Source organism: Crinia signifera, chromosome 5 (assembly GCF_055691185.1).
Source record: "Crinia signifera chromosome 5, ASM5569118v1, whole genome shotgun sequence".
NCBI lineage: Eukaryota > Metazoa > Chordata > Amphibia > Anura > Myobatrachidae > Crinia > Crinia signifera.
In genome coordinates this window covers 79910125-79927539 of record NC_139221.1, presented here as the reverse complement: position 1 = coordinate 79927539, position 17415 = coordinate 79910125, and the positions used below count along the sequence as shown (strand labels likewise).

At 43.1% G+C, this 17415-nt stretch overlaps 1 protein-coding gene across 1 annotated transcript in view; it reads right to left on the bottom strand.

Moving 5' to 3' along the window:
- Positions 1-17415, bottom strand: part of SLC35D4 (solute carrier family 35 member D4) — a 121886-nt gene that overhangs the window by 36369 nt on the left and 68102 nt on the right. Inside the window, 3 exon segments of the mRNA XM_083187522.1 lie at positions 7621-7714; positions 10251-10320; positions 13103-13137. Of these exon segments, the coding sequence (XP_083043648.1) occupies positions 7621-7714; positions 10251-10320; positions 13103-13137 (199 nt within the window).

Sequence of the window (17415 nt, the reverse complement as noted above, 5' to 3'; positions counted from 1 at the left end):
GTCTGGGCAGTGGGGTCCGAGCAGTGGCTGGGAGCTTGTACTGGCATCTGCCGGGCAGGAAGTGGCTACTGATTTGAAAAAATATTTGAAAAGACTGGCGGGCTGATTATTGGCTGAGAGAAATCTCTCAGACAATCAGCGGGATCCCATCTGATTGGCTGAGAGAATTCTCTTAGCCAATCAGCGTCTGGCCAGTCTTTTCTAAATATTTTGTGAAATTCCCCAGCCGCTTCCCGCCACGCCGGTCAGCAAATGCCCTGCCGGTGCGACCACGGGGTTCAGGTACGATGCGCACAGGGCCGCGCATTGAACCCGACAGCATGTGACATACAGCCAATTTGGGCCTATTTCATGGCCCGATCCGTCGGAATCGGCCGAAATTGGACCAAAATCAGCCCTGTGTATGGGGGCCTTTATTTAGACTCCTGCACCCCCCCCCCCCCCCAACATAGACACAATCAGCTGCCATTTTAAACTGGTTGTTATCCAATTTAAGTATACAAAACTGGCATGAGTGGATAACACAGAAAATTTCCAGCATTCTGTTTAGGAGGGGTACATTAGCAATATGTTACTATAGGCAATGCAGCTGTAGGCACATTTATTATTGCACAATATTATCTGCAAATAGAGTGGTGTCTTGAAAGATAAAATACACACAGAAATATTTGCTGAGGAATGCCAGCTGTCTGTATTCTCAGACACTGAGTAATACTTTCATGGGCATTCAGCACAGTTCTTTTTCAATAAGTAGCAAATGCAGCAACTGTTGTTTGCATGTAAGTTGGGGGAGAACATAATCGTTTGCTTTTTACAACCTCGGCAAGGCGCCCTACACAACTTGTTGCATGCAGTTTTGTATTGGAGAGTGTGGGTGGTGCATACTCCTCTTCTGCCTTAAGAGAATGATTACGCTGTGAAATGCTGGGAAACCCACTAGTGCATGGACAGCTCAGTTCATATCAGTTTTCTCTATTAGAGAAACAAGAGTGAATCTTGCAGCAAAAGAACAGTTAATTACCAATACAGCTACAATACACGGGAAGTCATCATGGGTACAAGATACTCTCACCATGCATCCTATACATGCTGATATTATAAGGAATAGGAATGACATTGTAAATACTGTACACTTGATCTTTTTACATCAGCAGTAGTCCTTCCTACAACAGAATGGCAACGTTTTATCCAGTAACTTTACAGAACAGGTTAATTGACCAGATGAAAAGAGGCTTCCGGTACAGTTGTAGTCTTTGGTAGAACATTTGTTAAATTACATTATATTAAATAACAACTCCACCCTGAATAATTTAGACGCTGAGTGAAGTAGCCAAGCAAGCAGCAATGAGGCAGCACCTCTACAAAAGAACGTCCAAGAAACACACTTCCCCTTCCTCTGACTAACCAGAGCCAGCCTGCACCGTACTAATACTGACTCAGCGAGAACGCCAGACCTCTGGCACAGGGCTAACCAGTGCAGGTTTCCTGTATCCTTACACTAACCCAACACAGCGCACCTTTAAGCATTTCTCCAATATACAGACAGCTTCACTTTTTCTGGGCTCTGGAGCACAATGATGCTAATATTCTAGCTGCAGTTGCCCGCTCTGGGTTAGAAGCGAGTGCACAGCAAAGAGGGTTACATACTGTTGGTACCCAGGGTGCCCTCTCATTAGCTTTTCTTCGGTGACTTGTGTCTTTCATCTGTCTGTTTCCTACTGTTCACATCTGGAGCTCACATGGAGGCAGTGACCTGTGTGGTTTTACAGGCAAAGTTTATCTGGCCTTGCGGGAGCCCATGGCGAGTATCTGTACATCAAACTACACAACTCCATTGTAATGAAGAGCATCAGAGCACACTGGTCAGAATGGATCGAATATACTTTCCTGGCGATACGTTTGGAATGGTAAATCTTTCCCATCGCACACAGAACAATAATATGAATATAGTCACTTTATGGGTTCAGTCAATGACTAGCTGGATGTATGTAAAGGTGATGTTAATGTGGAACTTGCATTTAAAAAACAAGACAAAAAAAGTATGCACACTGATACTGTGGGTGTAATCCAGATGTGATTGGAATTGCTATTCCTTTGTATGGTGATGCAGGAGGAGGCGTCTATTACAAGCAGAAGCCTCTATTACAAGCAGAAGCCTCTATTACAAGCAGAAGCCTCCTGCAGTAGTGATGAGAGCTGCATCCTAGGACGCATCAGGTGGCTTATGGCACCAATGTTGCCACACAAGCCCTGTGTCACAGAGGCCGGGGAACCTCGACCAACAAAGGGAGAACTAAGACTTCTTCCCATTCCCTAAACAACAGCGATATGCCTCTGTTTTAATGGAGGCAGTTGCCATTGCTGCTCCCACCCTCCAGACGGCAGCAAACAGTTTAGTAAAAAGACTTTCAGAGCAATGGAAGAGTGGAATTGTGTGTGTGTTTGTGTGTATATATATATATATATATATATATATATATATATACTGTATATACTGTATATACACACACACACATTATTCCAACGAGATGATGGCGGGACAAAGTTGCAACATGAAGATTTTTTGTAAAGGCGATGTTTTTTATACAGTAGTTTCCCAAACTGTTCTCCTTTTTCCTAAAATATGAATTCCATGAATGTTATAAGCATTTTGGACTTCAAAGTAATAAACATTGTGAAGATTCAAACAATCATATTTCCCTGACAAAATACATAGCCATGATGCTTTGCAATTAAAAAAATGGCATCGGTATCGCAAGCCCCCTTAACACAGTGCAATTTTGGCTAACTTGCTATACGATTTTTTTGTTAACTACATTGCTCCAAAAAAAAAAAGGGAACACTAACATAACACATCCTAGATCTGAATGAATTAAATATTCTTATTAAATACATTGGGGTAGATTTATTAAGCTCGGTGAAGTGATAAATTGTCTGTTTTTATCACCAGCCAATCAGCTCCTACCTGTGAAGTTACAGGCTTGGTTTGAAACATGACAGGTAGGAGCTGATTGGCCGCTAATAAAAAAACAGACACTTTATCACTTCACCTAGCTTGATAAATCTACCCCTTTGTTCTGACAACAAAATTACACAAAAATGATCAATGGAAATCAAATTTATTAACCCATGGAGGTCTGGATTTGAAGTTACACTCAAATTTAAAGTGGGAGGGATCTCCTCCCAGACCTGGACTAAAGCATCCGCCAACTCATGGACAGCCTGTGGTGCAACGTGGCGTTGGTGGATGGAGCGAGACATGATGTCCCAGATGTGCTCAATTGGATTCAGGTCTGGGGAACGGGCGGGCCAGTCCATAGCATCAATGCCTTTGTCTTGCAGGAACTGCTGACACACTCCAGCCACATGAGGTCTAGCATTGTCTTGCATTAGAAGGAACCCAAGGCCAACCGCACCAGCATATGGTCTCACAAGGGGTCTGAGGATCTCATCTCGATACATAATGGCAGTCAGGCTACCTCTGGCAAGCACATGGAGGGCTGTGCGGCCCCCCAAAGAAATGCCACCACACACCATTACTGACCCACTGCCAAACCGGTCATGTTGGTGGATGTTGCAGGCAGCATAACATTCACCTTTGCGTCTCCAGGCTCTGTCATGTCTGTGATGTGCTCAGTGTGAACCTGCTTTCCTCTGTGAAGAGCACAGGGTGCCAGTGGCGAATTTGCCAATCTTGGTGTTCTCTGGCAAATGCCAAACGTTCTGCACAGGCTGTAAGCACAACCCCCACCTGTGGACGTCGGGCCCTCATACCACCCTCATGGAGTCTGTTTCTGACCGTTTGAGTAGACACACGCACATTTGTGGCCTGACGGAGGTCATTTTGCAGGGCTCTGGCAGTGCTCCTCCTGTCAGTGCTGTCAGAGCTCACTGACAGCACTATGATCCCACCACTCAGTCAGAGCTCACTGACCACAGTATGATGCAGTCAATAGGGCACATAGCTCACCGACCACAAAATAATCCTGCCACTCACAGCCAGAGCTCACTAACCACAGTATGATACAGACACACCCAGATCTCACTAACCACAACATAATCCTGCCACTAACAGCCAGAACTCGCTGGCCACAGTATAATCCTGCCACTAACAGCCAGAACTCGCTGGCCACAGTATGTCCTGACACTTACACCCAGAACTCGCTGGCCACAGTATGATCCTGCCACTAACAGCCAGAACTCGCTGGCCACAGTATGATCCTGACACTTACACCCAGAACTCGCTGGCCACAGTATGATCCTGCCACTAACAGCCAGAACTCGCTGGCCACAGTATGTCCTGACACTTACACCTAGAACTCGCTGGCCACAGTATGATCCTGCCACTAACAGCCAGAACTCGCTGGCCACAGTATGATCCTGCCAATAACACCCAGAACTCGCTGACCACAGTATGTCCTTACACTTACACCTAGAACTCGCTGGCCACAGTATGATCCTGCCAGTAACACCCAGAACTTAGTGGCAGGATCATACTGTGGCCAGCAACAGCCAGAGCTCACTGGCCACAGTATGATCCTATCTCTCAGGCACAGAGCTCAATAACAATAGTATGAGCCTGCCACTCACAGTCAGCGCTCACTGACCACAGTCAGCCAGGCCAAATCTGTCCTCTATCCCATATGACATACACAAAAATGAAAGAACATTACAAATGATTCAGTAATGAGTAACTTGCAATACTGCATACAGTGTAACAATACTACAGAAATGATGAAGACAAATCTCTGCTACATTTACACATCTGTCCCTTCCATGCCTCCAAAGCTGTAAAACAAGGTAGCGTACGGCCCACAGGAGTCAGTCTGTCTATATTAAAACAAAGGGAGCGGAAAGACATACTCTGAGTAAATCCAACACCGCATTGTTCTGATATCATTGGATTCTTTAGGCAGGCCGTGAATACAAGAAATTTATTTTGTTTGTTAGACCAGAGATTGCATCCTCCATGAAGTCATTAACCCCATTTCAGTTGGCAGGGCCTCCATCCTTCTGCAGAGCAGCCCGGCAACAACAATAAGAGGTTCACAGTGTAGCGGCACCTCCCTGGCAGGGACTATTAATAGAACTTCAATGTTACTCTCGTGTAACTAGAATTAGCCATTAGAATGTATTTACTGGTTTCCAGCTTTAATTCAGTTTTTTTTTTTTTTCAGAAAATAAATTAAAGAGCAAATAGTTGGAAATAGTTCTTTCCAAACTGCCCACTAGACAGGCAAAGCCAAGGATTTCTTACAGGGTTTACACTGTTTAGCAGTGATGTCATGGAAATAATAGACATGCTAATTGCTGAATGGAAAAAAGCATGGTTCTAGTGAATTTGCATTTTCCAGATAAATACAATCCTTTAGAAAAAAAAGTCCAAAACATATACCAAAGCAAGGGCGTAACTACCATGGGTGCAAGGGGTGCAGCTGCTATGGGGCCCAGAGCTCAAGGGGGCCCATCTTAGTAATATGTTTTATATACATGTAATCACCATCAGTTACTAAATAGGGGGCCCTTAAAAACTTTTGCTATGAGGCCTACGAATATCCAGTTACACCCCTGTACCAAAGCATTAATTTTCTGAAGTCTTCCATAATAACATTTGTTTCCTGAGTACTAGACTTTACATTTAAAATGTCAAATGTTTTAATAACTGAAATCTCACAAACTTCAGGGTACTTGTTTCCTAGCATGGCGCCCGTCGCAGGAAATCGCATACCTTGCGATTTCAGGGCTATTTTTAGCCTTTTACCCGACAATTAAAAAAATCGCGTCCATCGCATGCCTTAAGTTAAGGCATGCGATGCGACCGATGCGATGGACGCGATTTTACATAGGGAACAATGTTAAATGGGCCAATGGACCAGATTTTTCATTGTATACCCACCCTTATGGGTATTTTACATGTGAAATGCCCCCCCCCCCATTGTTAACGCCACCCCACGATGAATGCCAACCCGAAGCGTGGCGAACGCAGCGAGCCCGCGAGGGGCGGCGGTACGCGTCCGACGACCTTTTCATACCCCCACTAGCCACGTCGGCGTGGATTTGAATTTATATAGTGTGGCGAGCACAGCGAGCCACCAAGCCTGAAGCATGGCGAGCGCAGCGAGCCCCGCGAGGGTGCGCGTAATACATGGAATATATGGAACATTCAGGGATTTTAATGTCTTTGGGGTGCCTACACACTCCTCATCGAGTAGATTATGTTGATGGCAGAAGATGGCTTCTACTCCGCAATGCCTCAGAGAAGGGGGTAAAAACACCCTTAGACTATACCATGGGTCTTCAAACTGTGGCCCTCCAGATGTTGTGGAACTACATGTCCCAGCATGCCCTGACAGTTTTGGCATGCTCTTATAGGAAAAAATGTGGCACTGCATGTTGGAACATACAGTTTCACAACATCTGGAGGGCCGCAGTTTGAAGACCCATGGTCTATACAGTCCTTGTGCGTGTCATTGTAGAGAGCCAGCCCCCTGCCTCCATTAAAGACAAAGTCTCAGCTAACAGAGAATCTATTCTGTACTATGTAGTATAACACACCACATTCTCCACCTTCCCAGCATTTTTATACTATTGTTGCTGCATTAACATTTACAAATTAGTGTTATTGGAAACCTAAATACAAGCAAAGAATAGGGAGGATCCTGCATCTGGCTTTCTGTGTGCAAAGAACCAGGCAGATCCTACAGGAGACAGCATTTACAGAGGAATGCCAAATTGGCAGCCTGCAGCAATCGGCACTACAGTGTACAACATATACCCCATTTACACCAAAGCAAAAACCCGAAATCCCGACAGGGGGGGGGGGGGCGTGGATCACCACCCCCTTGCGGGCTCACTGCGCTCGGCACACTAATTTGTTCTCCATCTATGGGTGACAAAGTGCAGGGATTTTGGCGGTCGGGATTTTGGCGGTCGGGATTCCGGCGTCGGGATTTTGACTGCCGGGAAAGTGACTGCCTCCCCTGACCAGGGAGGTGGAGAAGTGTACTATGCAGACAGCAGCGGAGCCAGGGAGGAGGTGAATGGATGCCTGTGTGCGGCATCCATTCACCTCATGGACAAAAGCTGGGGGTGCACGAGCCTGGGGGCAGCCCAGCAGCTTACATTGGTGCTGGGCTTGCCCCCAGCGAGGCAATAAAGTTGCGGGGGTCCCGGCTGGCCAATTTTCCAGCACTTGGAGATGATGTAATCTCTAAGCGCCGGCTCAGGACCAGCCTCCAGTGAGGGGATCATGATGAAAATTTTGCCGGAGGGGGACGCCGGTGTAAAAGGTAACAAACACCGGGTCGCACCTGGGTTGGAGCCAGGTCCAAAAACCCATGTGCGACTTGGCGTTTTGGTGTAAAATGGTAATACAAAGCGTTATAATAAATCACACTGATTATATTATTATTATTATTATGTCGTCATAGTGTCTTTATTTCCCTGTCACAGTGCTTTTTAATTGAACTTCAAAATACGTTTATGAAGCAAAACTGTAGATTATTGTTTTCTTAATCATTTTTGGTGCCCCAACATGCAGAAAGTCACAGAAATGCATATAATGGATGGTATAGTTGTATATATCCAAGTAACTTACTATCACAGTGACCCCAAGCTCACCTTAGCAAGGAAACTCCAGGAGAGATGCTGGGCAGGCGAGAGACTACTCCTTAACTTCACCGATAGCAGCATCAACAGGAAACCCAAAATTCCACTGAAAAAGTCATTATACAGTATGCTTTTAGTAATATCAAGTGCTATCGGTGCCACATTAGAAATACATGTACAGTATGAAGAAAGAAAAATATACATGTTGCAAATTCAATGCTGAACACAACATGAGCACTGAGGATTTTTTTTCCCCCCAAAAAAACATTTGTGCCTGAAACATACACAGTTTTTTAGTGAAATCTGTATTTTTCGACTAGAAAAAGCCTATTCTGGACAAAAAAAAAAGTGTCTGTTTGCAGGGATTTTGCTTCACCTACTTCCTAACAAGTCACAGCAAGAACAGGCTTATCAGGGCTAACAGAATAGCCTGCGGCGATAGAATTACCCCCGACCATTGGTTGGTGGTAAGGAGTATCGGCGTCTGTATCTGTACATAAGGTAGTACAATGTAGCAGTGGCTGCTTTTTCCAATACAAGGTCTGTTCTGCTCTGTATACAGGCTCAGCCACATATGACATATCAAGTGTCACATTGGGACCATGAGATATTTTGGCAAAGTAAGACACCCGACATTTGCAGAGCTGCACGGGATCCATTCCAGGCATCTCGTGCTGTGTGTTGTATTGAGGCTGCATGTATGGAGGACATATCTGTATGTTACCACAGATGACAATAATACAGAGCATAACTGTCACTGGTTAATGATTTCCATGAACAGCGCTAGGTTCTGTGTGTCTTGTGACAAAGTTCCTGGTTTGTATTTTTAACCACTTGCCACAAACTATTTCCCACATATCAGCTGCAGATCACAGTTCTCATCTCTTCCTATTCTACACGGAGATATAAAAGGTGTAACAGCTATACTAAACTAGGTTTTCCTATAAAGATAAAAATGTTCACAGGTGTCTGCCTTCCATAACAGACACATTTCTATTTATACTGTAATTATAGTGCTGGTTAAGCGGCCTGCAAGCACTGAACACAGTTCAGCTGCCTTCAGGGAAATGATGTAACAGGTCCCTATGTATGCAATCATAATGTCCGAGAGAAGCAGGAATAAGTCATTTTCATGCTCACAGAACAGCAGTGTTCGACGCTTGACTTGAAAGACCGAGGAGTACAGATTAAGGTCCATACACACTGGGCGACTATGCCCAGCGTGTATGGACAGCGTTGATCGCATTCATCGCTCGGGGGAAAGCTGCTCAGTGCAAAACACACTGAGCGGCTTTCCCCCTGCCCAGCGCCGATGGAGGGGGGAGGACGGCTTTGCATAGCGCAGCGCTATGCAAAGCCGTCCTCAAAGCCGCTCACCTGCTGGTATAACCAGCAGATGAGCAGCTTTCCCGGCGATGACGCGGGAGCACGCAGCAGCACTCACTGTCGGGGCATACACACGGTAAGCTTGAGCTGAAAGCCTCTCAAACCTGCTGTTTTGAGTGACTTTCAGCTCAAAGTCGCCCAGTGTTTATGGGCCTTTGAAACTAATAAGAACAATTACAGGTGAAATGGTTGCAATTGTCAGTGAGAAAATAAAACAGACTGTATTACTCTGACTGAAGAATGCAGAAGTTGTGTTGTGTAGAGGAAGTATAGTGTTTTTAACAATTGAGATGGCGGTTATAATGCCGACGATCTGGATGCCATTGGTTGAAACTCCAGCCCCAAAATCCCTACCTGTGGCCACACCACCAGCACTAGAATCCTGCATTAGTGGAGATGCAGGGATGTTGTAGTGTTAGGAAGGGGAGGTGTTGCTAGGGTTAAGGGAAAGTGTTAGCCACTAAAAAAGGGGGGTTAGGGTTAGGAGCTAAGGTGGGAGGGTAGGCTGAATGTGCGAAGGGTTATGGTTAGGGGGTAGGGGGAGAGGGTAAGTATACTTACCCAGTCCCTGTCGGGATTCTGTTAAGTCTTACATCTATTCTCAATTTCCTCCGCTTTTCATTTGGGCAACTTCCTGATCCACCATTTGAACTACAGTGAAAGGCAGACCTGTGCCCTCCCCCTGAAGAGCTCTCAAGCTCCTGAAAGTTGGGGATCTGTGGTACACATTCCAAAATCCTCCCTCCTGCTCTTGTGGACTGTTATTCTTACTATTCTAATCACCTGTCTATATTAGTGAGTTTCTTTGGATACTACTAATGTACCCTACTTGGTCTCTTAAGCCATTCGGCTCTCTTTTTATTGAATTCTTGATATGTGGTGTTTACCATGTGGTGTTTACCACTAACTTGTATTTATTTTATCATCATCATCATTTGGGCACCCTCCCCTATAGATGTACTATTTCCTTTGTCTTGATGGTTTCAATATATCTATATGGTTTGTGTGTACATCATGGGTATTGATATCACTTTTATTGATATGCACTTAACATTGTCGTTTTTTACTCCACTTGTGTGGCTTGAGTATCCACTTGTTAATGTGATGTCTTTTTTTTGTTGTAGTAGTTGTTGTTTTTTTTATTCTAAGCAAACCTTTTATTTTATTTTTTTTAAGTGATAATCAGTCATGTCTTCTAACAATTACATGAGGCGTTTCATGAGGGTTTTCCCAAAATGCATCAGCAGAGGCGTTACCTGGCACAACATCCACTGTGAAAAGTATACAAATAGAGGAAGGGAAATTCCAAGGCACTAAAGAGATCACCTATGGGGACAGAAAGCGGTATAGCGTAAGGACATCTGTGAAAACCTCAAGAAATAGAATATGAGCTTTATAAACAAACCACACAATTGTAAATTACTTTGCTTCCAATGAAATTGATCCTAATGTAATAATAATCCTAATGAAAAATAAGAACAAACACAGCAATAGGTGCATTAATGAATGATGTACACAGATATATTGCTAGCTGGTGGATATACCCCCTGGTGCAGGTGTACTTATCATAGGCTGAGAAACCCGGGTTCATAAATCAGGCCGGAATGAGGTCACATGGTCTACAAACATAGGTCGGCACATGAAACAGGTTGACACGGTCATTAGGGCGTCGCAAGCATTAGTTGACATGGAAAAGGTCGACATAAAAAAGGTTTTCATGTTTTTCTTTTTATTAAAAAGTGTTTTTTTTTTTTTTTAAGTTGGTTTTTCATACTTTACTATGCAGGTGGGCATAGAGTAAGAACATAATAGTGTGCCGAGCATAAAGGGCAGTATTCAACGCTCCCGATTCAGCGGGTTTTTTCCCAGCGAATCGGGTTGTTTTCAATCCTTGCAGTGAATCTTTTTTTACTGAAAATCTGATTCACCCTATTCAATGTTCACTGTTCGCCGAGCTGCCTGTGTCCCTGCAAGCCCCCCTCCTCTCCCACACATTCTGGCTCAGGCAGGGAGGCTTCCATCTCCCTGCCTTCCGCCGTCCCCCGGCTCAGTGCAGCATTCGCCGGGGGGGTTATTCTGGTTAACTCGCAAAGGCACAATCACTCTATAATGGACAAATCCATATCAATGCAGGTGGGGATGTAACATGTGCAGAGCCCCTGAGGCATTGAATATGGGGAGAGGGGGGGCTGGCAGCAAATGCTCCAGCCCTCCAGAACCCTGCGTATGTGCAACAAATCCTAAACAGGATTCGTTGCACATAGCGATAATTCTCATTGAATACTGGCCACAGAGTGAAATAAGTGAGCCATATGGTGTCCATGTCGACTTAAGTCGACATAAGAAAATAATGACAACCTTTTCCATTTTGACCTAATGCAATTGGTTTTTACTTGGGTTTTCTTATTTTCTAATCATCTATATATAGGTCTAGTGTCCGTGAGTCTCTAAAACACTGCCATCTGCTGGCAGAGAGTGATATTGCATCTCTTTATCACACATGCACAAACACAGAAGGTAGCAGACTGGCTTTTTGCTTTGAACGGGCTTACTAGTATAAATATATTTTGTGTGTGAGCCCCAATTTTGATCTGAGAAGATGAGGAAAAGAAGAAGAATGTGGATCACAGAGGTCACAAACACTGAAATAATAGAACAACTGAACTGATCTCTGCTCTAACTGTTATTTGACTATGTTATTTTTTAACTATCAAATCTAATAGGCGGCATTAGAACAAAAATAGTTGCATAAATGAAATAACCTACTTTTATTTACAAAACAATAATATATTTTGCACGGAATGGTTACATGAGAAGCATGTGAGATGGAAGAGGAAGCTATTCAAATGTCCCAGCACTCATATAAACAGGAAGATAAATCTTCACTGCAGAAGGGAATTTATCAAGGTAAACAATGCATCTGGCAATATACAAAAGATCCACTGGAAGCATTTAAACATTGATGGATTGAATAAAGCAAGCAATGGCAAGATGCAGTGTGTGGGTCTGGCATGCAAATCTCCTACTTATATAATGACACATTTCTTGGTTAATTTGTTCAGAGGAACATTTCCCCCGGGAAGCATTTTGCTTTCTGTTGTCGTTATTCAAATTCTGTCTTTTGGTCTCATTCTGCAGAGTTGCAAAAATTTTGTTTCCCTTCCTATCCAAGAACAAAGTGAAACTCCATGCCTGAGAATCCGATATATAACGTTCTAGATCAAACTAATCATTTCTATAGCGTTATGCACTGAAAATGACCAACAAATTAAATGCCTAAAATATTGTTGTACTACCGATTGGTAATTTGGGGCACATAAAGTAGTAAATGCTTGAAGAGGAATACATCAAGCAGCTATATGTAAAAGTTACCACTCTTTTGTGAGATTTTAAAGACAAAAAATTATCAATGCAAAAAAGTCACCAAATTGATGTACATTCATCAAATAAAAAAAATAATACAAACAAATAAAATAAAAAGCCATTGCTTATTATATGGCCAAAGGGCATCATGGATGATAAGAAACAAAAATGGGCCCCTCTCAATGCAATGAAACATCAACATTCGGCTTGCACTAGCATAAAGTTGATAGTATTCTGTGTAATTAAGACAATTTATCATTTTGATCAAGTATGTTTGTAGTAAAGCCCAGATAAGCAATGACCCTTAGACATATGAATACCATATAAATATAGGGTTCTTATTAAACAGATGCCATGTATTATTAATAAAGAACTGTATGCTGGCCATACATTAGACCAACTTTTCTCCAACCAACCAGCTGACCAAAGGTGTAACCTGTCTATCCAACTACAACAAATCTTCCCCACCTTACCAACTTTTTGATCAGACCAGCCCACCAGCTAACTTCTCTCCAACTTGTGATGTCACAGAAGTAGACATCTGCATGTTTAAAAAAAATATGTTTCTACATGGGAACACAGGGTGACCGCGAGAGTTTTCTCTCAGAGCTTCTACTGGATAGGACAAAGAAAAATTAGGCAAGCATGGCCCAGAGACAAATGCCGCCAGCAGTGCTTGTGTGATAGGAGAAGGTATGTGAGATAAAATGAGGTAAAGAGAAAAAGCTTTCTTCACTATACTTACCAGTAGGATGTGAGGCGAAGGCCAACAGTATAACACTGCAACACACAAAGCATCAAATGTTAATATGTAGCAAAACTGAATTCACGTGACTATTTGGGAATACAATATAAAAATACAGTGCAATAAATGAGATCAGTGACAGTATTGATTCTACAATATCTGTGCACATATTTAGGATAAAGGGGGTTATTCTGGTTAACTCGCAAAGGCACAATCACTCTATAATGGACAAATCCATATCAATGCAGGTGGGGATGTAACATGTGCAGAGAGAGTTAGATTTGGGTGTTTTATTGTTTCTGTGCAGGGTAAATACTGGCTGTTTATTTTTACACTGCAACATAGATATCAGTTTGAAGTACAAACCCCACCCAAATGTAACTCTCACTCTACACATGCTACACATGTCAGCCCCACCTGCAGTGCATATTGTTTTGTCCATTACTGGAAAAATCACTGATTGTGCCTTTGCGAGTGAACTAGAATAACTCCCAAAGTACCAAGAAAGGAAATAAGGCTCTGTGCAAAAATGTATTTTTCTTTTTCTTTACCAGCACCACATAACACCCATTTGTTAATTATACTTTTTATTCACTGTCTACCTACTGGACTAGACTGCAAAGTACACATAAAGAAGGAGCACATTGAACAATTGGCTTAATTCAGCCCTAATTAAATGGCTGCGAATTTGCACTGCGGGCAATTATAGATAGACTGCGCATCCAAGGTGATTGACAGAAAGCTACCATTTGGGGGTGGTAACTGGCAGTTTCACAGGAGTGCCAGAAAAAAACGCAGGTGTGCCTAGGGAAAACATAGACGTGCCCAAGCGTTTTAGGTGAGGGTGTGCGACATCAGCTCTGGCCACAATAAGCCTGTTTCCATCGCAGCCGCCACATAAGTTTAGGGCTACTCAGTATGAGCCACATATGCAAGAAAATCAAGAAGATTATTTTTATATTATTATTCATGAGACAGAAATGAGGCTACACCGAACTGTATTTTAGGAGAAAAATTTATCAGTGTAAATGAATGAACGGGGTGTAACATGGAAGTAGGTTGTGCACAGGTGTACAGTGCACTATGGGCATTTTCCCAAATGTTATACAGGTTAGGTATCCCTTACACGGATATCCCATATCCAAAATATTCAGAAAAGTTAGGTTTTCAGAATATTTTGGGTTTGTTTTGTTGTCCCCCTGCACCTTTTTTTTATACTTAGCTCTTCCCCCGGGGGCCATCGGCCTTCTCTTCTGCGCCATTCCCAGTCCCAAGGATGTATTGTGTGGGTGCGCTGCTGACGTCACTGGCGCAATGCATCCTTGGGACCAGGGATGCCGCTGAAGAGGATGCCAATGGCCAGAGGACACCGCAGACATCGAGGGACCATCAGGGTACAGTCGGGGGACCATATGGGTACTGCCAGGGGACCAGGTAAGTAATAATTTAAATAAAAAGATATTCCAATATCCGCAATAATCCCTTATACGAAATGCTTGTGGTCCTGAGCATTTTGTTTAAGGGATACGCAACCTATATAATAAAAGGCTTACCCTGCTCCTCACCTCTACGGGAGGGGGGATTCCAGTGTTTTGCATGCCAGTAGTCACTAGATGTAAAATGGCAAAGCAATTTATGTGTTGCTCCGTTCGGACGCACACAGCCACAGGAGATGACATTACGGTGATGTCATTTTGATAGACCGGTAACTAGTATATGCATAATAGCAAAAGTGTACACAGTTTTGGTTACTATGATGTATGTAAATACCAGCAGGTGGCCACAGTCCTAAAAATGTACTTAGGCGGGATGTAACAGTCCGAGTTCACCAGGATGGTGGAAGAACTCCAACACTTTTTTAAAACGGCAATCATTAATAAGGCAAAAAGCAACCCTTGTAAATGAGTGCAAAATAGAGAAGCAGTGCAAACAAGCATGATAGTCTGGTCACCTTAAGCCCAGTCACACCACAAACTGCAAGCCAACAGTACAAGACATTTGTTTTCATTGCATTGCATTACTAATAAGCATTTAATATCAGTTGGAAAATGAAGCCTTTTCAGTTCTCAAATCTTTACACACCGTGTGCTCATATACCAGCAGAGCTGTAGAACACATTTCTGTACATAGAACTATGACAAAAGATAACGTTGCAGAGTCTAAAATAGACCCTCAGTCTAGAATAAAGGTGTAAGTTTTGACATTGCAAAAGCTGGCCATACATCAGGACAACCTGCATATGACATGATCGTATGCAGGTCGTGGAGCGGTGAAATTAGTGATCGTAGGTTACGATCTGCTTACGACCGCAATGATAGTCGACGGATCAGTGTGATCTGGGGTCCGACCTCATGACCCAGGGGACCGTGCATCATAACGAGAACACGCACGATGTGCATGCGTTCCGATGCACGACGCGTCAAGATTGTGCATTCAGGTCCAATGTCGTTCTGGTGAGATGTCTGGCACTCATCCGTTGGTCGAAACCTCTTTAATGATGGGAATTAGCTTATGGGTGCCTCAATTAGTCTACTCGGGCTGATATATTTTATTTTTGCTTAATCTTTATTTCTTTACCAAATTTTACATACATTTCATAGCACTGAAAAAGACAAATCCCTTTCATTTAAAATAATGATATTGGAAATTATAGTTTTAATAGAAATTACACATTTGTATAGCATTCCTATAGTTCTGACATGGTTACAGTGAAACAATTTAAAAGACATGGAAAATATATATACAGTACTTGATTATTATTCATCACTGTAGGAGTATGCCAAGTTCACTCTGCCAGACAATAGTATAATACACTGTTTTTATTGGCAAGTGCTGAGAGTAAATGAGGAGACTCTTTTGTATTATATTCTGCCACAAGAGACTACACAATGGAGTAATGCTTGCCAAGAGGTTCCCATTGTAGAGACACTGTAAGCAACATCAAACCTTACACCCGGCCTTTCACCTTTATTCTAGACTCAACTGATGGCGCTTTCACACTCTCAAACATTATCTCCTGTCAGAGTGCTATGTACAAAAATGTGTTATACAGCCCTGTTGGGCATAAATATGAGCACACTGCCTAAAGGTTAAAGAGTAGAGAATTGAAATGCTTAATTCTCCAACTAATATTAAACACTTATTAAGAATGCAATAGAGTGGAAACACATGCAGTTTGTGGTGTGACTGGGCTTAAGGTTACAGCGGACTCTCATGCTTGTTTACATGGTTTCTCTTTTTGCACAAATGGTTTTGCCTTGCACTTTTTTTAGAGCAACAATCATTTACGAGTACAGCCTCCATCTCGCACCATGGACTGTATTACATCCCGACGATAGTCTGGTAAGCACATTTTTAGATCTGCTGCCACTTGCTGGTCTGTAGATGCACCTGACGGCATTTATATGTGCACACTTTTGCTATTGTGCAAGGAAGTACTCTGCACAGCAAGGAAACTGAACTCCAGCATGGCACTTTCCTAATCAAAAGGACGTTACGTTTCACTGGGGTTTCCTGCGGACTTTGCAGACATCGCATCGTGGCCACAATAAACTGTATAACAGGATATACACATGTGTTAACATTATCTCACTCAACCAGTGCTAGAAGCAATTTCTATGTAGGATCAGATGTTCCTACTTCTGGAGCCACTGAGAGTGGGATCTTTGATTGTAGGAAGAGATTTCAATTGGCCGTTAGACCCGACTGTTTTTCTATCCCTCCTCGCTTTCCTTTATATATGAAGCCATTTTATGATTTATCAGCTTCGATATAAACACCAGTAGGTTTGAGAAATGGACTACTACCTTATGGATCATACACATGTAGATGTTTATAAGTAAAACTGGTCAAATCACCTGCTTCTACCATGCCCTATTTAATGCATTATTATTATACCTATACACTGCATCTATGCCGAACTACATAGCCACCAACGATCAGGATTTAGAAGGTGCAAAAATGTGTAATAAGGAGGAAATGTATAATAAGGAGGAAATGTATTCAACTGGGTTCCCAGCTTCAGCAAGAAAAGGATGCACAGAGATTCCAACATTTAGAGCAAATTGGAGTCTTAAGGCCCCCATTCGGCCAATCAGGCCGTGAAATCGGCCCAAATCGGACCTGTAGACATCCCGTCCGACCTGATGCGCAGTTCCATGCACATCGGATCGGAGTTGGGAGGTCGGATGGGCTGCACATAGTATTTACTAATTCTTATGTGCAGCCCGGAGCCGGGCAGGGGACAGCAGCGGTCGGGGAATGTTGGCGACCAGAGATCCGGGCAGAGGGAGCAGGGGGTGGTCGTTGTCGGT